General features: G+C 43.3%; 1 protein-coding gene across 1 annotated transcript in view; it reads right to left on the bottom strand.

Annotated features, from left to right (window-relative positions):
- Nucleotides 1-20,100, bottom strand: part of LOC124042182 (collagen alpha-1(XI) chain-like) — a 202,892-nt gene that overhangs the window by 33,743 nt on the left and 149,049 nt on the right. Inside the window, exons 38-44 of the mRNA XM_046360585.1 lie at nt 19,938-20,027; nt 18,147-18,200; nt 9,815-9,923; nt 9,550-9,656; nt 5,505-5,558; nt 4,486-4,539; nt 579-686 (exon numbers count right to left, since the gene is read on the bottom strand). Of these exons, the coding sequence (XP_046216541.1) occupies nt 579-686; nt 4,486-4,539; nt 5,505-5,558; nt 9,550-9,656; nt 9,815-9,923; nt 18,147-18,200; nt 19,938-20,027 (576 nt within the window). The remainder of the gene's footprint in view (nt 1-578; nt 687-4,485; nt 4,540-5,504; nt 5,559-9,549; nt 9,657-9,814; nt 9,924-18,146; nt 18,201-19,937; nt 20,028-20,100) is intronic.

The raw sequence follows: 20,100 nt of genomic DNA, 5'->3' as shown, positions 1-20,100 counted from the left end.
AAACCAGGGTCTGTAGTGATGCCTCTAGCACTGAGATGCAGAGACTTTAGACCGCTTAGGCCACTCGGGATATTAGGTATTGAATGTTGAAAGAAATAGGTTGCAACTTGAAATATAGTTTTTTTTAACGATTAAATAGAACCGCTGGCATTGAATCATATATTTGGTTTCAACAAATGTACTTTTGATTTTTCAATTTAGAAAAAAACAAACATATTTACTTGCAACCAATTTAAGAGACTTTTTAAAGACACATTTTGACAGTGTAGTACATACCACTAATACAATGCATCAACGTTTTCTGTTTTGCTGTAAACTATATAGTGTGAGAATTATAGAGGAGAGATTAACTGAAGCCAACGATGGCGACGCCTGATGTCCGACGTCTGTTTGTTTGTGTGTGTGTGTGTGTGCATGTGTGTGGGTGTGTCTGTGTGTCTGTGTGTGTGTGTGTGTGTGTGTGTGTGTGTGTGTGTGTGTGTGTGTGTGTGTGTGTGTGTGTGTGTGTGTGTGTGTGTGTGTGTGTGTGTGTGTGTGTGTGTGTGTGTGTGTGTGTGTGTGTGTGTGTGTGGTCGTACCTGCAGTCCGATGGGGCCAGGTAGCCCAGGGAATCCTCTGGATCCTTCGTCTCCCTTCTGGCCAAACATACCCTGCTGACCCCTGGGTCCTGACTCACCATCACTACCCTGGAAGGCAGAGGTCAGAGGTTAGATGTCAAGAGTTGGTGGAATCAGTACCTTATTCTAGCTGGAGGCCTGATAGGAAGTGAGGAGCTGAAATGTGCTGACTTAATTAATCTGTGGGAGCACCACATGGCTACATGGTAGATAGAGACAGAGACAGAGAGAGATACAGAGAGAGAGAGAGAGAGCAAGAGAGAGAGAGAGAGAGACAGAGAGAGAGAGAGAGAGAGAGAGAGAGAGAGAGAGAGAGAGAGAGAGAGCGAGACAGAGAGAGAGAGAGAGACAGAGACAGAGAGAGAGAGAGAGAGAGAGAGAGAGAGAGAGAGAGAGAGAGAGAGAGAGAGAGAGCGAGAGAGAGAGAGAGAGAGAGAGAGAGAGAGAGAGAGAGAGAGAGAGAGAGAGAGAGAGAGAGAGAGAGAGAGAGAGAGAGAGAGAGCTGAGATAGTGAGTAGGTGGAGGCTGAGGACTTGTGTTGTGTTGGGTTGCATTTAGGGGGCAGGAATAGGCAGAATTCTGTGTTTTGGATCTGACCTGTGGAGATCTGAGTTGAAGTAGGGTACGCCCTAACCTGCACCCTATTAGCAATGTAGTGCACTTCTTTTGACCAGAAGCCTATGGGTAGTTATGCACTATAAAAGGGAAGGGAAATAGAGTGTAATTTGAGATATGATAGTTTTGCTTGGCCAGAACAACAGCCCAGTACATGGAGGACTGTGGAGTTTGGCTTGTGAGACTAGTGTAGAGGCTACTGCAGGATTGAGACACCATGTAGAGGTTTGAGAGACGGTTGCTGTTTCAAGGGAACAGTCTGACTTTAGCTAACTATTACAAATCTCTTCTCAGTAGACACAGCTTAGAAAGTCAGGTACAAATGTGTATCTACAGTTCTCTTAAAGATGTTCAGGGGCTTATCTTTCTGTGTTTTAACATGCTAAACATATATTCTCTCTGTAGTCTCTCTGTAGTCTCTCTGTAGTCTTGTTGTAGTCTCTCTGTAGTCTTGTTGTAGTCTCTCTGTAGTCTCTCTGTAGTCTTGTTGTAGTCTCTCTGTAGTCTCTCTGTAGTCTTGTTGTAGTATTTCCGTAGTCTTATTGTAGTCTCGCGGTAGTCTCTCTCTAGTCTTGTTGTAGTCTTATTGTAGTCTCGCGGTAGTCTCTCTCTAGTCTTGTTGTAGTCTTGCCCTAGTCTTGTTGTTCTACTCTCATACAAGACAACGGTAGTTTTGATCTTGGGCATTTGGGTACTAAAGAAGATAAACCACTCCAACAGAAGTCACAGCTGAAGCCGGTCAGCTTTATCATGTGATATAATCAGATGTGGATCATATTTAGACTGGGAGTGCCACCTAGCTCTGCCAGTGTGTCTCAGTAGGCAGGTCATTGCCCCACCAGCCAGAGGCCTAGGCGACGTCTGTAAATAGAAACCTATTCCCCATGTAGTGGACTACTTTTGACCAGGGCTGATAGGATATAGGGAATAGGGTGCCAATTGGGATGAAGGACTAGACATTATCTAATAATTTGACAGATAATATTACTGTCCTGATGACCTGCAGCACTGAGCTGTGAAATGAAGAGAGTTAGTGTGACTATATTGGTGTTGGTGCGACTATATTGGTGTTGGTGTGACTATAATGGTGTGGCTATATTGGTGTTGGTGCGACTATATTGGTGTGACTATATTGGTGCGACTATATTGGTGTTGGTGTGACTATATTGGTTGGTGTGACTATATTGGTGTTGGTGCGACTATATTGGTGTTGGTGTGACTATATTGGTGTTGGTGTGACTATATTGGTGTTGGTGTGACTATATTGGTGTTGGTGTGACTATATTGGTGCTGGTGTGACTATATTGGTGTTGGTGTGACTATATTGGTGTTGGTGTGACTATATTGGTGTTGGTGTGACTATATTGGTGTGGCTATATTGGTGTTGGTGCGACTATATTGGTGTTGGTGTGACTATATTGGTGTGACTATATTGGTGCGACTATATTGGTGTTGGTGTGACTATATTGGTGCGACTATATTGGTGTTGGTGTGACTATATTGGTTGGTGCGACTATATTGGTGTTGGTGCGACTATATTGGTGTTGGTGTGACTATATTGGTGTTGGTGCGACTATATTGGTGTTGGTGTGACTATATTGGTGTTGGTGTGACTATATTGGTTGGTGTGACTATATTGGTGTTGGTGCGACTATATTGGTGTTGGTGCGACTATATTGGTGTTGGTGTGACTATATTGGTGTTGGTGTGACTATATTGGTGTTGGTGCGACTATATTGGTGTTGGTGTGACTATATTGGTGTTGGTGTGACTATATTGGTGTTGGTGCGACTATATTGGTGTTGGTGTGACTATATTGGTTGGTGCGACTATATTGGTGTTGGTGCGACTATATTGGTGTTGGTGCGACTATATTGGTGTTGGTGTGACTATATTGGTGTTGGTGTGACTATATTGGTTGGTGTGACTATATTGGTGTTGGTGTGACTATATTGGTGTTGGTGCGACTATATTGGTGTTGGTGTGACTATATTGGTGTTGGTGTGACTATATTGGTGTTGGTGTGACTATATTGGTGTTGGTGCGACTATATTGGTGTTACTATATTGGTGTTACTATATATATATATATTTTTTTTTTAACCTTTATTTAACCAACAAATTCTTATTTTCAATGACGGCCTGGGAACAGTGGGTTAACTGCCTGTTCAGGGGCAGAACGACAGATTGTCAGCTTGGGGGTTTGAACTCGCAACCTTCCGGTTCCTAGTCCAACGCTCTAACCACTAGGCTACCCTGCCGCCCCATATTGGTGTTGGTGTGACTATATTGGTGTGGCTATATTGGTTGTACTGTGTAGTTGTACTGTGTAGTTGCACGGTGTAGTTGTACTGTGTAGTTGTACAGTGTAGTTGTACAGTGTAGTTGTACTGTGTAGTGGTACTGTGTAGGTGTATGGTGTAGTTACACTGTGTAGTTGTACTGTGTAGTTGTACAGTGTAGTTGTACTGTGTAGTTGTACTGTGTAGTTGTACTGTGTAGTGGTACTGTGTAGTTGTATGGTGTAGTTACACTGTGTAGTTGTACTGTGTAGTTGTACTGTGTGGTTGTACTGTGTAGTTGTACTGTGTAGTTGTACTGTGTGGTTGTACTGTGTAGTTGTATGGTGTAGTTACACTGTGTAGTTGCACTGTGTAGTTTCACTTTGTGGTTGTACTGTGTAGTTGTACTGTGTAGTTGTATGGTGTAGTTACACTGTGTAGTGGTAGTGTGTAGTTGTACTGTGTGGTTGTACTGTGTAGTTGTACTGTGTAGTTGTACTGTGTGGTTGTACTGTGTAGTTGTACTGTGTGGTTGTACTGTGTCGTTACACTGTGTGGTTGTACTGTGTAGTTGTACTATGTAGTTGTACTGTGTAGTTGTACTGTGTAGTTGTACTTGTACTGTGTAGTTGCACTGTGTAGTTGTACTGTGTAGTTGTACTGTGTAGTTGTACTGTGTAGTTGCACTGTGTAGTTTCACTGTGTAGTTGTACTGTGTAGTTGTACTGTGTAGTTGTACTGTGTAGTTGCACTGTGTAGTTTCACTGTGTAGTTGTACTGTGTAGTTGTACTGTGTAGTTGTACTGTGTATTTGCATTGTGTAGTTGTACTGTGTAGTTGCACTGTGTAGTTGCACTGTGTAGTTGTACTGTGTAGTTGCAGTGGAATAACAAGGGGTTGAGGGCTGAGCTGAGGGGTGACAGTTCGGGGTTGATGAGTTTGGTGAGAGGTTAAAGGTGAATTAATACTCACGGCAGGACCAGGAGCTCCGATGACACCTTGAAGACCAGATGGCCCAGGAGGACCCTGCTCACCACCACCGAAACAGAGAGGTTAACGACAGGGACAGAGACACAGTTAGCGACAGTGCCTTCACATGCTTAAGCACTACCTTTATCTGTGGTTACTTTTATGATTCTAAATGAGCTGTCCCCAACAATGGACAACCTTAAGGTCATTTGAGGCGACTGCAGGGCTGGCCCTAGCGAGATTTAGTTGGGGGGGCCCCCTACCTCGCAGCAAAACATTTTAGTAGCCCACCCACTGGACTGGCAGTGGAGAGGATTAGTTTTAAAGTACATTTTATGCAATTCAAAAAAATGTTTCCATGGAGTTTAGAGAAAATGTAGCAGTGTTTTGTCTTTTTAAAAGCAAGTTTTCTGTAATTCTATACACTTTGCCATGGGACGAAAAGAACATCTGGCATTTGTGCAACACATTTCATGCAATTCTACTCCTTTTGCCCTGGGGCAGAGCAGTTTTTGTTATCCAGGTTTAGAGCTAATTTCCTGCGATTATACACATTTTGACCTTGACTTTACACTATGTTAATATGATATCTGAGTGAGAGTGACGAACAAAATCAATGCGGGCTCCTGGGCACACGCTCTGCATGCCCGATGGGAATTCGGCCATGATTACCACAAGTTTAGATAGCCGGCTAGACAAATTTACCAATCAAACATTTTTTTGCCGACATGGACTAATTGAGTGACTGAAATAACATTACAAAAACTGCTTATGGAAAACCACATTTCGGGAATTGCATCTTGTGTATTCTACTATTCTTACTCTCAACAGGAAGTTGAGACTCCGACTGAATCCCCCCCCCATCCCCCAAAATATGTATTTTATTTTGGTCAGGGCCTCTGGGTGACTTCCGTGGATGTTTCCTCATCCTCCGGTCTTTGCACCAGTAAAGGCTTGTCTCTGATTTCGGGTGAAGTTTCTCTAGACGTTTCCTACTCGAGGAAACTTTGATGAGAACTCACCTGTTCCCCCTTGTCTGCTTTGCTTCCCTTTTGGCCAGGCTCACCAACCTCTCCCTGGGACAGAACACACAACAACAGTTATGATAATGATACCTATACATCGTCTTTATACTGTATAGCGCTCGGACTCAAAGATGCTTGAAGTCCTATTTTATTTTAACTCCTCATAAAATCATTTCTGTCTCGCTGTTTAGTCAAGTCCAATATTTTCCAACTGTCACCTTTACTGAGATTAGGTGGTAAATATTATTTGTGGAGATTTTAATTTGATTGGACAACAAAGACCCTGGGTTGGTGTTTGCAATTAATTGATTACTTGGCTCGGTTTATCCCTCTATTGGCACTCCCACTGTCACGCTAACGCTATGGAGGACGTGACAGGGATCTGAAATGTGTGATGGGTGTGTGTGTGTGTGTGTGTGTGTGTGTGTGTGTGTGTGTGTGTGTGTGTGTGTGTGTGTGTGTGTGTGTGTGTGTGTGTGTGTGTGTGTGTGTGTGTGTGTGTGCATACAACTGCCTCTGCTAAAACATTTTCACACCAATCCATCACCATAACTTAACATGTCATCGACACAAATAATATCTGCAATGTAACACTCCTAACCCACATACTACACTACTGCACTATACTGTACAGTTAAACTACACTACTGCACTATACTGTACAGTTAAACTACACTACTGCACTATACTGCAGTTAAACTACACTACTGCACTATACTGTACAGTTAAACTACACTACTGCACTATACTGCACAGTTAAACTACACTACTGCACTATACTGCAGTTAAACTACACTACTGCACTATACTGTATAGTTAAACTACACTACTGCACTATACTGTACAGTTAAACTACACTACTGCACTATACTGCAGTTAAACTACACTACTGCACTATACTGCAGTTAAACTACACTACTGCACTATACTGCAGTTAAACTACACTACTGCACTATACTGCACAGTTAAACTACACTACTGCACTATACTGCAGTTAAACTACACTACTGCACTATACTGCAGTTAAACTACACTACTGCACTATACTGCAGCTAAACTACACTACTGCACTATACTGTACAGTTAAACTACACTACTGCACTATACTGCACAGTTAAACTACACTACTGCACTATACTGCAGTTAAACTACACTACTGCACTATACTGCAGTTAAACTACACTACTGCACTATACTGCAATTAAACTACACTACTGCACTATACTGCAGTTAAACTACACTACTGCACTATACTGTACAGTTAGACTACACTACTGCACTATACTGCACAGTTAAACTACACTACTGCACTATACTGTACAGTTAAACTACACTACTGCACTATACTGCAGTTAAACTACACTACTGCACTATACTGCAGTTAAACTACACTATTGCACTATACTGCAGTTAAACTACACTACTGCACTATACTGTACAGTACTATACTACACCACACTACTGCACTATACTGCAGTTAAACTACACTACTGCACTATACTGCAGTTAAACTACACTACTGCACTATACTGCAGTTAAACTACACTACTGCACTATACTGCAGTTAAACTACACTACTGCACTATACTGCAGTTAAACTACACTACTGCACTATACTGCAGTTAAACTACACTACTGCACTATACTGTACAGTACTATACTACACCACACTACTGCACTATACTGCAGTTAAACTACACTACTGCACTATACTGCAGTTAAACTACACTACTGCACTATACTGCAGTTAAACTACACTACTGCACTATACTGTACAGTTAAACTACACTACTGCACTATACTGCACAGTTAAACTACACTACTGCACTATACTGCACAGTTAAACTACACTACTGCACTATACTGCAGTTAAACTACACTACTGCACTATACTGCAGTTAAACTACACTACTGCACTATACTGCAGTTAAACTACACTACTGCACTATACTGCACAGTTAAACTACACTACTGCACTATACTGCACAGTTAAACTACACTACTGCACTATACTGCAGTTAAACTACACTACTGCACTATACTGCAGTTAAACTACACTACTGCACTATACTGCAGTTAAACTATACTACTGCACTATACTGTACAGTTAGACTACACTACTGCACTATACTGTACAGTTAGACTACACTACTGCACTATACTGCACAGTTAAACTACACTACTGCACTATACTGTACAGTTAATCTACACTACTGCACTATACTGTACAGTACTATACTACACCACACTACTGCACTATACTGCAGTTAAACTACACTACTGCACTATGCTGCAGTTAAACTACACTACTGCACTATACTGCAGTTAAACTACACTACTGCACTATACTGCAGTTAAACTACACTACTGCACTATACTGCAGTTAAACTACACTACTGCACTATACTGTACAGTACTATACTACACCACACTACTGCACTATACTGCAGTTAAACTACACTACTGCACTATACTGCAGTTAAACTACACTACTGCACTATACTGTACAGTTAAACTACACTACTGCACTATACTGCACAGTTAAACTACACTACTGCAATATACTGCAGTTAAACTAAACTACTGCACTATACTGCAGTTAAACTACACTACTGCACTATACTGCAGTTAAACTACACTACTGCACTATACTGCACAGTTAAACTACACTAATGCACTATACTGCACAGTTAAACTACACTACTGCACTATACTGCAGTTAAACTACACTACTGCACTATACTGCAGTTAAACTACACTACTGCACTATACTGCAGTTAAACTACACTACTGCACTATACTGTACAGTTAGACTACACTACTGCACTATACTGCACAGTTAAACTACACTACTGCACTATACTGTACAGTTAATCTACACTACTGCACTATACTGTACAGTACTATACTACACCACACTACTGCACTATACTGCAGTTAAACTACACTACTGCACTATACTGCAGTTAAACTACACTACTGCACTATACTGCAGTTAAACTACACTACTGCACTATACTGCAGTTAAACTACACTACTGCACTATACTGTACAGTTAAACTACACTACTGCACTATACTGCACAGTTAAACTACACTACTGCACTATACTGCAGTTAAACTACACTACTGCACTATACTGCAGTTAAACTACACTACTGCACTATACTGCAGTTAAACTACACTACTGCACTATACTGCACAGTTAAACTACACTACTGCACTATACTGCACAGTTAAACTACACTACTGCACTATACTGCAGTTAAACTACACTACTGCACTATACTGCAGTTAAACTACACTACTGCACTATACTGCAGTTAAACTATACTACTGCACTATACTGTACAGTTAGACTACACTACTGCACTATACTGCACAGTTAAACTACACTACTGCACTATACTGTACAGTTAAACTACACTACTGCACTATACTGTACAGTACTATACTACACCACACTACTGCACTATACTGCAGTTAAACTACACTACTGCACTATACTGCAGTTAAACTACACTACTGCACTATACTGTACAGTACTATACTACACCACACTACTGCACTATACTGCAGTTAAACTACACTACTGCACTATACTGTACAGTTAAACTACACTACTGCACTATACTGTACAGTTAAACTACACTACTGCACTATACTGTACAGTTAAACTACACTACTGCACTATACTGCAGTTAAACTACACTACTGCACTATACTGCACAGTTAAACTACACTACTGCACTATACTGCAGTTAAACTACAGTACTATACTACATTACTGCACTATACTACAGTCCTATACTACATTACTGCACTATACTACAGTACTATACTACATTACTGCACTATACTACAGGGCCACAGAGGATGGTCTACAGTATTACCTTGTCTCCATCCTCTCCAGGGAGCCACAGAGGATCGTCTACAGTATTACCTTGTCTCCATCCTCTCCAGGGAGCCACAGAGGATTGTCTACAGTATTACCTTGTCTCCATCCTCTCCAGGGAGCCACAGAGGATTGTCTACAGTATTACCTTGTCTCCATCCTCTCCAGGGGGGCCTTGGGGGCCTGCAGGGCCAGGAAGACCAACAGGACCTTGAATACCGTCACGACCAGCTGGTCCCATGGGGCCTTTCTCCCTGTGGGGACAGGAGAGAACGAGTCAACATGTGGCCATAATAGACAAGAACATCTCTTATCCTTCATCCTCTTATATTAACACTACCAGATACAGTAAAAGAGTTTTGTTTTAAAAGGCAGATATTGAAGTTATATGTCCAGGTGTGTGTGTGTACTCACCGGGCCTCCCTTCTCTCCGGCTGGTCCAGGACCTCCCTGAGGTCCGGAGCGTCCTGAAAGACCAATGGCACCTCCGGGACCGGCAGCACCTCTCTCTCCTGGAGAACCCTGCCAGCCAACAAAGACATCACCATCATCATCAACAACAGGAGCCAATCTTCTAGCACCTTTACTGCACAATACACAAGCATACTATTTAGACTGACGGTAATGTATTGGTCGTTATAAGTGGTATGCTAGTGTAACGGACATCAACTTGCATGGCGCGTAGCGCTTCCTCCTGATGCGGCTCACATCGATGCTCAAACCCAGGACCTCTGCTCTGCTAGCACACGTGACTGCCCTCCCGAAGCTCAAACCCAGGACCTCTGCTCTGCTAGCACACGTGACTGCCTTCCCGAAGCTCAAACCCAGGACCTCTGCTCTGCTAGCACACGTGACTGCCCTCCCGAAGCTCAAACCCAGGACCTCTGCTCTGCTAGCACACGTGACTGCCCTCCCGGAGCGTCTTACCAGTCAAGTTACAAAAATTCCGTCAGAGCGTCGTGACGACACATCAATCTGAGGAGTACGTTTCATGCATTCCCATGTGCAGTAGTTTGGGATATTGGAACGAAGGCGAAGACTCAAAGTAGGAATTTATTCCAAACAAAGACTGGAACTAATGTCATGAAACGGAGACACTCTTTCAGCACCTCAGCTGTGAGTCAGTGTTTTCATTCAAAATGTCAGACAAAAAAAACACGATCCATTATTACAGGATTCTTTTAAAGCTTCACCCTATTGACATTCCTCTATCAGAGACCATGAGTGTGTTTCTTTTGTATTTGATGGGGACACACAAGATTTCTATTCTAGTCCTAAAAGCGCCGACAGGGGTAAAAAAAATATCCTGATTTCAACCCCCTTTAAAAAAAATATATCCTGATTTCAACCCCCTTTAAAAAAATATCCTGATTTCAACCCCCTTTTAAAAAAATATCCTGATTTCAACCCCCTTTAAAAATAATATCTGATTTCAACCCCTTTAAAAAAAATATCCTGATTTCAACCCCTTTAAAAAAAAATATATGTCTGAAATGGTAGATCTTTGTTAAGATACTAGTAATAAAAAAAAACTAAAACATTTGACCAGGATTTCTGTGTTAATATGGAGGAATGAAAAATAATTCATATGTTGTATACTAGTCAATAGTCCACTTTGTGACAAAAGCACAACATTTTGGCACAGAGTTTGATTTGGCAGAGAGTTTGATTTGGCAGAGAGGTTGATTTGGTAGAGAGGTTGATTTGGCTGAGAGGTTGATTTGGTAGAGAGATTGATTTGGCAGAGAGATTGATTTGGTAGAGAGATTGATTTGGCAGAGAGGTTGATTTGGTAGAGAGGTTGATTTGGTAGAGAGATTGATTTGGCAGAGAGGTTGATTTGGTAGAGAAGTTGATTTGGTAGAGAGGTTGATTTGGTAGAGAGTTGATTTGGTAGAGAGGTTGATTTGGTAGAGAGATTGATTTGGCAGAGAGGTTGATTTGGCAGAGAGGTTGATTTCTGACTTGTGTAACTCTTCCACTTGGCTGGTTTCTGTTTGTAATGATTTGTTTGCTGGGCTATGTTCTCAAATAATCGTAAGGTATGCTTACGCCATAAAGCTTTTTTTAAATCTGACTCCGATTCACAAGAAGTTCATCTTTAAACCTATGTAAAATAGTTGTATCTTTTCTGAATTTTTATAATGAGTATTTCTGTATGTGAATTTGGCGCTCTGCAATTTCACTGGATGTTGGCCAGGTGGAGGTTAAAATGATTTTTTGGGGGGGGCAGAAATGCCTTCTAGAACATGTGAACTTTCATGTGCCTTAATAACAAACTTGTATGCCATCTGTAAATAGGAATAACATTGTCAATTTACGAGCCTAATTGGATTAGCCACAGAAAAAGTCATCAACCTTCCTGCTAGCCATGATTGGCTGAGATAATGAGTGGGCTGAACATGCCGAGAGATGAGTTTGGATTGGTCTGCCATGTAGCATGCTTCTGTCTATTTGAGCTGGTCAGTATGTGTAGGTAATCTTGTCTAACGAGGATTTATTTTTAAATGCAACATAAGTATTGCTCTCCACTTTCTGGAGGACCGAGTTTTGAAATCAGTGGAATTAGAGTATGATAGCTAAAGAGATGGAGAAAATGCCTGTCTCCAGATTACATCTTCAAACTAAGGGCAAACGTGGCATCTGTGACAGGGAGACATGTCAATACATAAATTATGTATTCGGGTAAGATAGTCTAGCGTTACGTGTACGATCTTATTATGCCATATGCTAGTTATAGCCTAATGTTAGCTAGCTAACATTGAACCTGGTTGGTTAGCTACCTGCAGATTCATGCAGGGTAGTAACGTCATGAGTTGGTATTATGGTTCATTGTTTAGCTAGCTAGCTTTCATGTCTTAACAAAATACTCCACTATGCAAGTATCTATTTCAATATAATGTTCATGATGTCACTGCAACAACTGTTGATAGACGTAGCTGGTAAATTCGCTCTGGCTATCTACTCGGATTTCAGAAACCGCGGGTAAGTCAGTCTAACTAGTTACATTTTCACATATTACACATTTCTAATTTTGACATCAAGTCTTTTCATTTTATGTTAAAGTGTACTGTTAGCTAGCTAACGTTAGCTGGCTGGCTCGCTAGCTAACGTTACGTGTATGATCTTATTATTCGTATCTCAGAGACATTTGCTTTGCTAGCTATAGCCTAATGTTAGCTACCTGCAGATTCATGCAGGGTAGTAACGTCATGAGTTGGGATTATTGGTCTTTGTTTAGCTAGCTAGCTAACATTGAACCTGGTTGGTTAGCTACCTGCAGATTCATGCAGGGTAGTAACGTCATGAGTTGGGATTATTGGTCTTTCTTTAGCTAGCTAGCTACATGTCTTAACAAAAGACTTCACTATGCAAGTAACCATTCCACAATCATCCGACTTCAACCCAAGTGAGATGGTTTGGGATGAGTTGGACAGCAGAGTGAAGGAAAAGCAGCCAACATGTGCTCAGCATATGTGGGAACTCCTTCAAGACTGTTGGAAAAGCATTCCTCATGAAGCTGGTTGAGAGAATGTCAAGAGTGTGCAAAGCTGTCATCAAGGAAAAGGCTGGCTACTTTGAAGATTCTCAAATATAAAATATATTTTGATTTGTTTAACACTTTTTTGGTTACTATGTTTTTTCATAGTTTAGATGTCTTCACTATTATTCTACAATGTAGAAAATAGTAAAAAATAAAGAAGAAAACCCTGGAATGAGCACAGGTGTGTCCAAACTTTTGACTGGTACTGTAGATATTTATAGTGTAATTGATATTTATAGTGTAATTGATGTGTCTATAGATATGTATAGTGTAATTGATGTGTCTATAGATATGTATAATGTAATTGATGTGTCTATAGATATTTATAGTGTAATTGATATGTATAGTGTAATTGATGTGTCTATAGATATTTATAGTGTAATTGATATGTATAGTGTAATTGATGTGTATATAGATATGCATAGTGTAATGGATGAGATATAGATATGTATAGTCTAATTGATGTGTATATAGATATGTATAGTGTAATTGTTTATCTACCACAGACACACAGATACTACCACAGACACGCAGTTACTACCACAGTCACGCAGTTACTACCACAGACACACAGATACTACCACAGACACACAGATACTACCACAGACACACAGATACTACCACAGACACGCAGTTACTACCACAGACACACAGTTACTACCACAGACACGCAGACACACAGATACTACCACAGACACACAGTTACTACCACAGACACACAGTTACTACCAAGGACACACAGACACGCAGTTACTACCACAGACACACAGATACTACCACAGACACACAGTTACTACCACAGACACGTGACACACAGATACTACCACAGACACACAGTTACTACCACAGACACACAGACACACAGTTACTACCACAGACACACAGATACTACCACAGACACACAGATACTACCACAGACACACAGACACACAGTTACTACCACAGACACACAGTTGCTACCACAGACACACAGTTACTACCACAGACACACAGACACGCAGTTACTACCACAGACACACAGTTACTACCACAGACACACAGACACACAGTTACTACCACAGACACACAGACACACAGATACTACCACAGACACACAGACACACAGTTACTACCACAGACGCACAGATACTACCACAGATACACAGTTACTACCACAGACTACACACAGTTACTACCACAGACACACAGATACTACCACAGACACACAGATACTACCCCAGACACACAGACACACAGTTACTACCACAGACACACAGATACTACCACAGACACACAGTTACTACCACAGACACACAGATACTACCACAGACACGCAGTTACTACCAGACACGCAGTTACTACCACAGACACGCAGTTACTACCACAGACACACAGGCACACAGTTACTACCACAGACACACAGTTACTACCACAGACACACAGGCACACAGTTACTACCACAGACACACAGGCACACAGTTACTACCACATACACGCAGTTACTACCACATACACACAGTTACTACCACATACACACAGTTACTACCACAGACACACAGTTACTACCACAGACACACAGACACGCAGTTACTACCACAGACACACAGGCACACAGTTACTACCACATACACACAGTTACTACCACAGACACACAGAGACACAACCACAGACACACAGCCACAGACACACAGAGACACAACCACAGACACACAGCCACAGCCATACAGACACACGGCCACAGACACACAGCCACAGACACACAGAGACACAACCACAGACACACAGCCACAGACATACAGACACACAACCACAGACACACAGCCACAGCCATAGACACAGACACAGACACACAACCACAGACACACAGCCACAGCCATAGACACAGACACTGACACACAACCACAGACACACAGCCACAGCCATAGACACAGACACACAGTCAGACACACACACAAACACATAGGCACACAAACACAGACACACAAACGCAGACACACAGCAACAAACACACAGATACACAACCACAGACACACAAACGCAGACACACAGCAACAAACACACAGATACACAACCACAGACACACAACCACAGACACACATCCACATAGCCACAGACACAGACACACACACAAACACATAGGCACACAAACACAGACACACAAACACAGACACACAACTGCAGACACACAATCAAAGACACACAAACACAGACACAAACACAGACACAGACACACACAAACACAGACACACAAACACAGACACACAACTGCAGACACACAATCAAAGACACACAATCAAAGACACACAAACACAGACACAAACACAGACACAGACACACAAACACAGACAGGGGGCTAGGGTCAGTTTGTTTATCTGGAGACTTCTCCTGTCCTATTCGGTGTCCTGTGTAAATCTAAGTGTGCAATTCTCTCCTTCTCTCTTTCTTTCTCTCTCTCGGAGGACCTGAGCCCTAGAACCATGCCCCAGGACTACCTGACATGATGACTCCTTGCTGTCCCCAGTCCACCTGGCCATGCTGCTGCTCCAGTTTCAACTGGCCTGGGCCCTAGGACCATGTCCCAGGACTACCTGACATGAGGACTCCTTGCTGTCCCCAGTCCACCTGGCCATGCTCCTGCTCCAGTTTCAACTGTTCTGCCTTACTATTATTCAACCATGCTGGTCATTTATGAACATTTGAACATCTTGGCCACGTTCTGTTATAATCTCCACCTGGCACAGCCAGAAGAGGACTGGCCACCCCACATATGCTCTCTCTAATTCTCTCTTTCTTTCTCTCTCTCGGAGGACCTGAGCCCTAGGACCGTGCCCCAGGACTACCTGACATGATGGCTCCTTGCTGTCCCCAGTCCATCTGACTGTGCTGCTGCTCAGTTTCAACTGTTCTGCCTTATTATTATTTGACCATGCTGGTCATTTATGAACATTTGAACATCTTGGTCATGTTCTGTTATAATCTCTACCCGGCACAGCCAGAAGAGGACTGGCCACCCCACATAGCCCGGTTCCTCTCTAGGTTTCTTCCTAGGTTTTGGCCTTTCTAGGGAGTTTTTCCTAGCCACCGTGCTTTTACACCTGCATTGTTTGCTGTTTGGGGTTTTAGGCTGGGTTTCTGTACAGCACTTTGAGATATCAGCTGATGTACGAAGGGCTATATAAATAAATTTGATTTGATTTGATTTGATAACTGCAGACACACAATCAAAGATACACAAACACAGACACAAACACAGACACAGACACACACAAACACATAGGCACACAAACACAGACACACAAACACAGACACAGACACACAAACACATGCACTCGAACACCCACACCATGTTCTGACTAAACACAACACACACATCTCCCTACAGCTGGACGCCGACTCGGCTGAGAAATCGATAAAGGGAAAAATCTAATTGCTTGTGTGCGTGAGCGTGAGTGTGCGTGTGAGCGTGAGTGTGTGTGTGAGCGTGAGTGTGTGTGTGAGCGTGAGTGTGTGCGTGAGCGTGAGTGTGTGTGTATGAGTGAGTGCGTGAGTGTTTGTGTGAGTGTGTAGGAACTTTACGGAGTCATACAATTAGAGGTGAATTTCTCTGACATTGTTGTGATAAACAAAAATGTATTTTCAGGATATCCAGCCGTCGCTCAGCACTCAGTGTCTCCTTTTCATAAGAATCTCCGCACATTCAGAACCCTCAGAATCGGAATGGTTTCCTTTGTTCAGAAGTGTATTATGCATGCCATCCATTCTCACATTGGAACACTAGAACATGACAATGCTTCAAATTGAACACTCATTTGTTCTAAGAACCCCCTTAGTTCCATTATGCATGCCATGCATATCCCTCCTCTCCTCTCTTCTCCCTTTTCTCCTCTCCTCTCCCCACTCTTCTGCTCCTCAGCTCCTCTCCCTCTCCTCCTCCAAAGCTGCATGTCTGTCATTCAAACCCGTAAGAGATTCTATTCTCACCTTCCAGACAGTCACACCAGATAGTCACTCCACTCCAGACAGTCACTCCAGACAGTCACTCCAGACAGTCACTCCACTCCAGACAGCCACTCCACTCCAGACAGCCACTCCACTCCAGACAGCCACTCCACTCCAGTCACTCCATTCCAGACAGCCACTCCAAGCAGCCACTCCAGACAGCCACTCCAGACAGCCACTCCACTCCAGACAGCCACTCCAGACAGCCACTCCACTCCAGACAGCCACTCCAGACAGTCACTCCACTCCAGACAGCCACTCCAGACAGCCACTCCACTCTAGACAGTCACTCCACTTTAGACAGCCACTCCAGACAGCCACTCCACTCCAGACAGTCACTCCACTCCAGACAGCCACTCCAGACAGCAACTCCAGACAGTCACTCCACTCCAGACAGCCACTCCACCCAGACAGCCACTCCACTCCAGACAGCCACTCCAGTCCAGACAGCCACTCCACTCCAGGCAGTCACTCCACTCCAGACAGCCACTCCAGTCCAGACAGCCACTCCACTCCAGAGGCAGTCACTCCACTCCAGACAGCCACTCCAGTCCAGACAGCCACGCCACTCCAGACAGTCACTCCAAGACAGCCACTCCACTCTAGACAGTCACTCCACTCTAGACAGCCACTCCAGACAGCCACTCCACTCCAGACAGTCACTCCACTCCAGACAGCCACTCCAGACAGCAACTCCAGACAGTCACTCCATCCAGACAGCCACCCAAGACAGCCACTCCACTCCAGACAGTCACTCCACTCCAGACAGCCACTCCAGACAGCAACTCCAGACAGTCACTCCACTCTAGACAGCCACTCCACTCCAGACAGAAACCCTGTTTCTAGCTGACAGTCATAAACCATAAACCTGACCTGCCTACCAGCCTACCAGCCTATAATCATACATCATTATGGACCAACCATCTGTCCTGCCTACCAGCCTACCAGGCTATAATCACACCTCATTATGGACCAACCACCTGTCCTGCCTACCAGCCTACCAGGCTATAATCACACCTCATTATGGACCAACCACCTGCCCTGCCTACCAGCCTATAATCACACCTCATTATGGACCAACCACCTGCCCTGCCTACCAGCCTATAATCACACCTCATTATGGACCAACCACCTGCTTAACCTCTTCAAAGCCTCTAAAAGTGTTGCTCCGAGTCTCTGTGGGGCATGAAGCGATGGCATAACCATGGTAACGTCATACTTACGATGGGGCCTTGGGCACCCTGTGGTCCTTCGCCTCCCTTCAAACCAGCTGGACCTGGAAGGAGAGAACGAGAGAGGAGAGGAGGGTTAGACTTTTAACCATTTGTGTCTGGAAGACAGAAAGAAAGTGTGTTGCTGGGCATATGCATACATGAGTGTGTGTCTGTATGTGTGTGTGTGTGTGTGTGTGTGTGTGTGTGTGTGTGTGTGTGTGTGTGTGTGTGTGTGTGTGTGTGTGTGTGTGTGTGTGTGTGTGTGTGTGTGTGTGTGTGTGTGTATGTGTGTATGTGTGTGTGTGTGTGTGTGTGTGTGTGTGTGTGTGTGTGTGTGTGTGTGTGTGTGTGTGTGTGTGTGTGTGTGTGTGTGTGTGTGTGTGTGTGTGTGTGTGTGTGTGTGTGTGTGTGTGTGTGTGTGTGTGTGTGTGTGTGTGTGTGTGTGTGTGTGTGTGTATGTGTGTGTGTGTGTGTGTGTGTGTGTGTGTGTGTGTGTGTGTGTGTGTGTGTGTGTGTGTGTGTGTGTGTATGTGTGTGTGTGTGTGTGTGTGTGTGTGTGTGTGTGTGTGTGTGTGTGTGTGTGTGTGTCAGTGAGTATTTGAGAGAGAGTGTGTGTGTATGTGTGTATGTGTGTGTTATAATGTGGAAGTGTGTGTCATGTGTGTGTGGAGAACAAAAACCAAATTTGATATGTTTTTGTGTGTGTTGTGTGTCTGCTGTTAATGATATTTGAGAGAGAGAGAGTGTGTTAATGTATGTGTGTATGTGTGTCTGTGTGTGTGTGTGTGTGTGTGTGTGTGTGTGTGTGTGTATGTGTGTGTTGAGTCTGCTGTTAATGATAATGTGTTGAGTGTGTGTGTGATAATGTGTGTTGTGTCTGTGTTAATGATAATGTGTGGATTAATCTGCTGTTATTATAATCCTGGAAGAACCCTCTCAACTGCAAAATTGGAGAACAAAAACCAAATTTGATATGTTTTTGCTGAGAAATTGTTGAGTCTGCTGTTAATGATAATGCAGAGGATTGAGTCTGCTGTTAATGATAATGCAGAGGATTGAGTCTGCTGTTAATGATAATGCAGAGGATTGAGTCTGCTGTTAATGATAATGCAGAGGATTGAGTCTGCTGTTAATGATAATGCAGGGGATTGAGTCTGCTGTTAATGATAATGCAGAGGATTGAGTCTGCTGTTAATGATAATGCAGAGGATTGAGTCTGCTGTTAATGATAATGCATATATTTTCTCATATAGTGTCACAATGGCTGAAACTAACCTATTACAACTGTATTATTACCCCCAAATATCAATTACAGTACACCCTCTCTCCCACTGTCTCTGTCTCTGTTTCTCTCTCTCTCTCTCGCTCTCTCTCTCTCTCTCTTTCTTGTATCTGTCTCTGTTGCTCTCTCTCTCTCTCTCTCTCTCTCTCTCTCTCTCTCTCTCTCTCTCTCTCTCTCTCTCTCTCTCTGTCTCTGTCTCTGTTGCTCTGTTCTCTCTCTCTCTCTCTCTCTCTCTCTCTCTCTCTTTCTGTGTATCTCTCTGTCTCTCTCTCTCTCTCTCTCTCTCTCTCTCTCTCTCTCTCTCTCTCTCTCTCTCTCTCTCTCTCTCTCTCTCTCTCTCTCTCTCTCTCTCTCTCTCTCTCTCTCTCTCTCTCTCTCTCTCTCTCTCTCTCTCTCTGCTGTAGCCCAGAGAGGACCATAATGACTGTAACGGCTCCTATATCTTTAATGAAGAGCAGTGTGTGTGTGTGATAGCTGTTTGGAGCTGGGTGTATCTGTAGATGGGAGCTGTGTCTTACGTTAGCCCCGGGAAGACCTCTCTGCCCTGCGAAGCCCCTGAGCCCGGCTGGGCCAACCTTTCCAGACATTCCCATAGGACCTGGGTCACCCTGGAGGAGAGATAGGAGAAAAAGTTGAGACAGAGAATACATAGTCTGTCAGTTGCTGTAGGTGCATGTTAAC

This window comes from Oncorhynchus gorbuscha, linkage group LG08, assembly GCF_021184085.1.
Source record: "Oncorhynchus gorbuscha isolate QuinsamMale2020 ecotype Even-year linkage group LG08, OgorEven_v1.0, whole genome shotgun sequence".
NCBI lineage: Eukaryota > Metazoa > Chordata > Actinopteri > Salmoniformes > Salmonidae > Oncorhynchus > Oncorhynchus gorbuscha.
The sequence above is the reverse complement of the archived record's forward strand: the minus strand, read 5'-3'. Positions and strand labels throughout refer to the sequence as shown.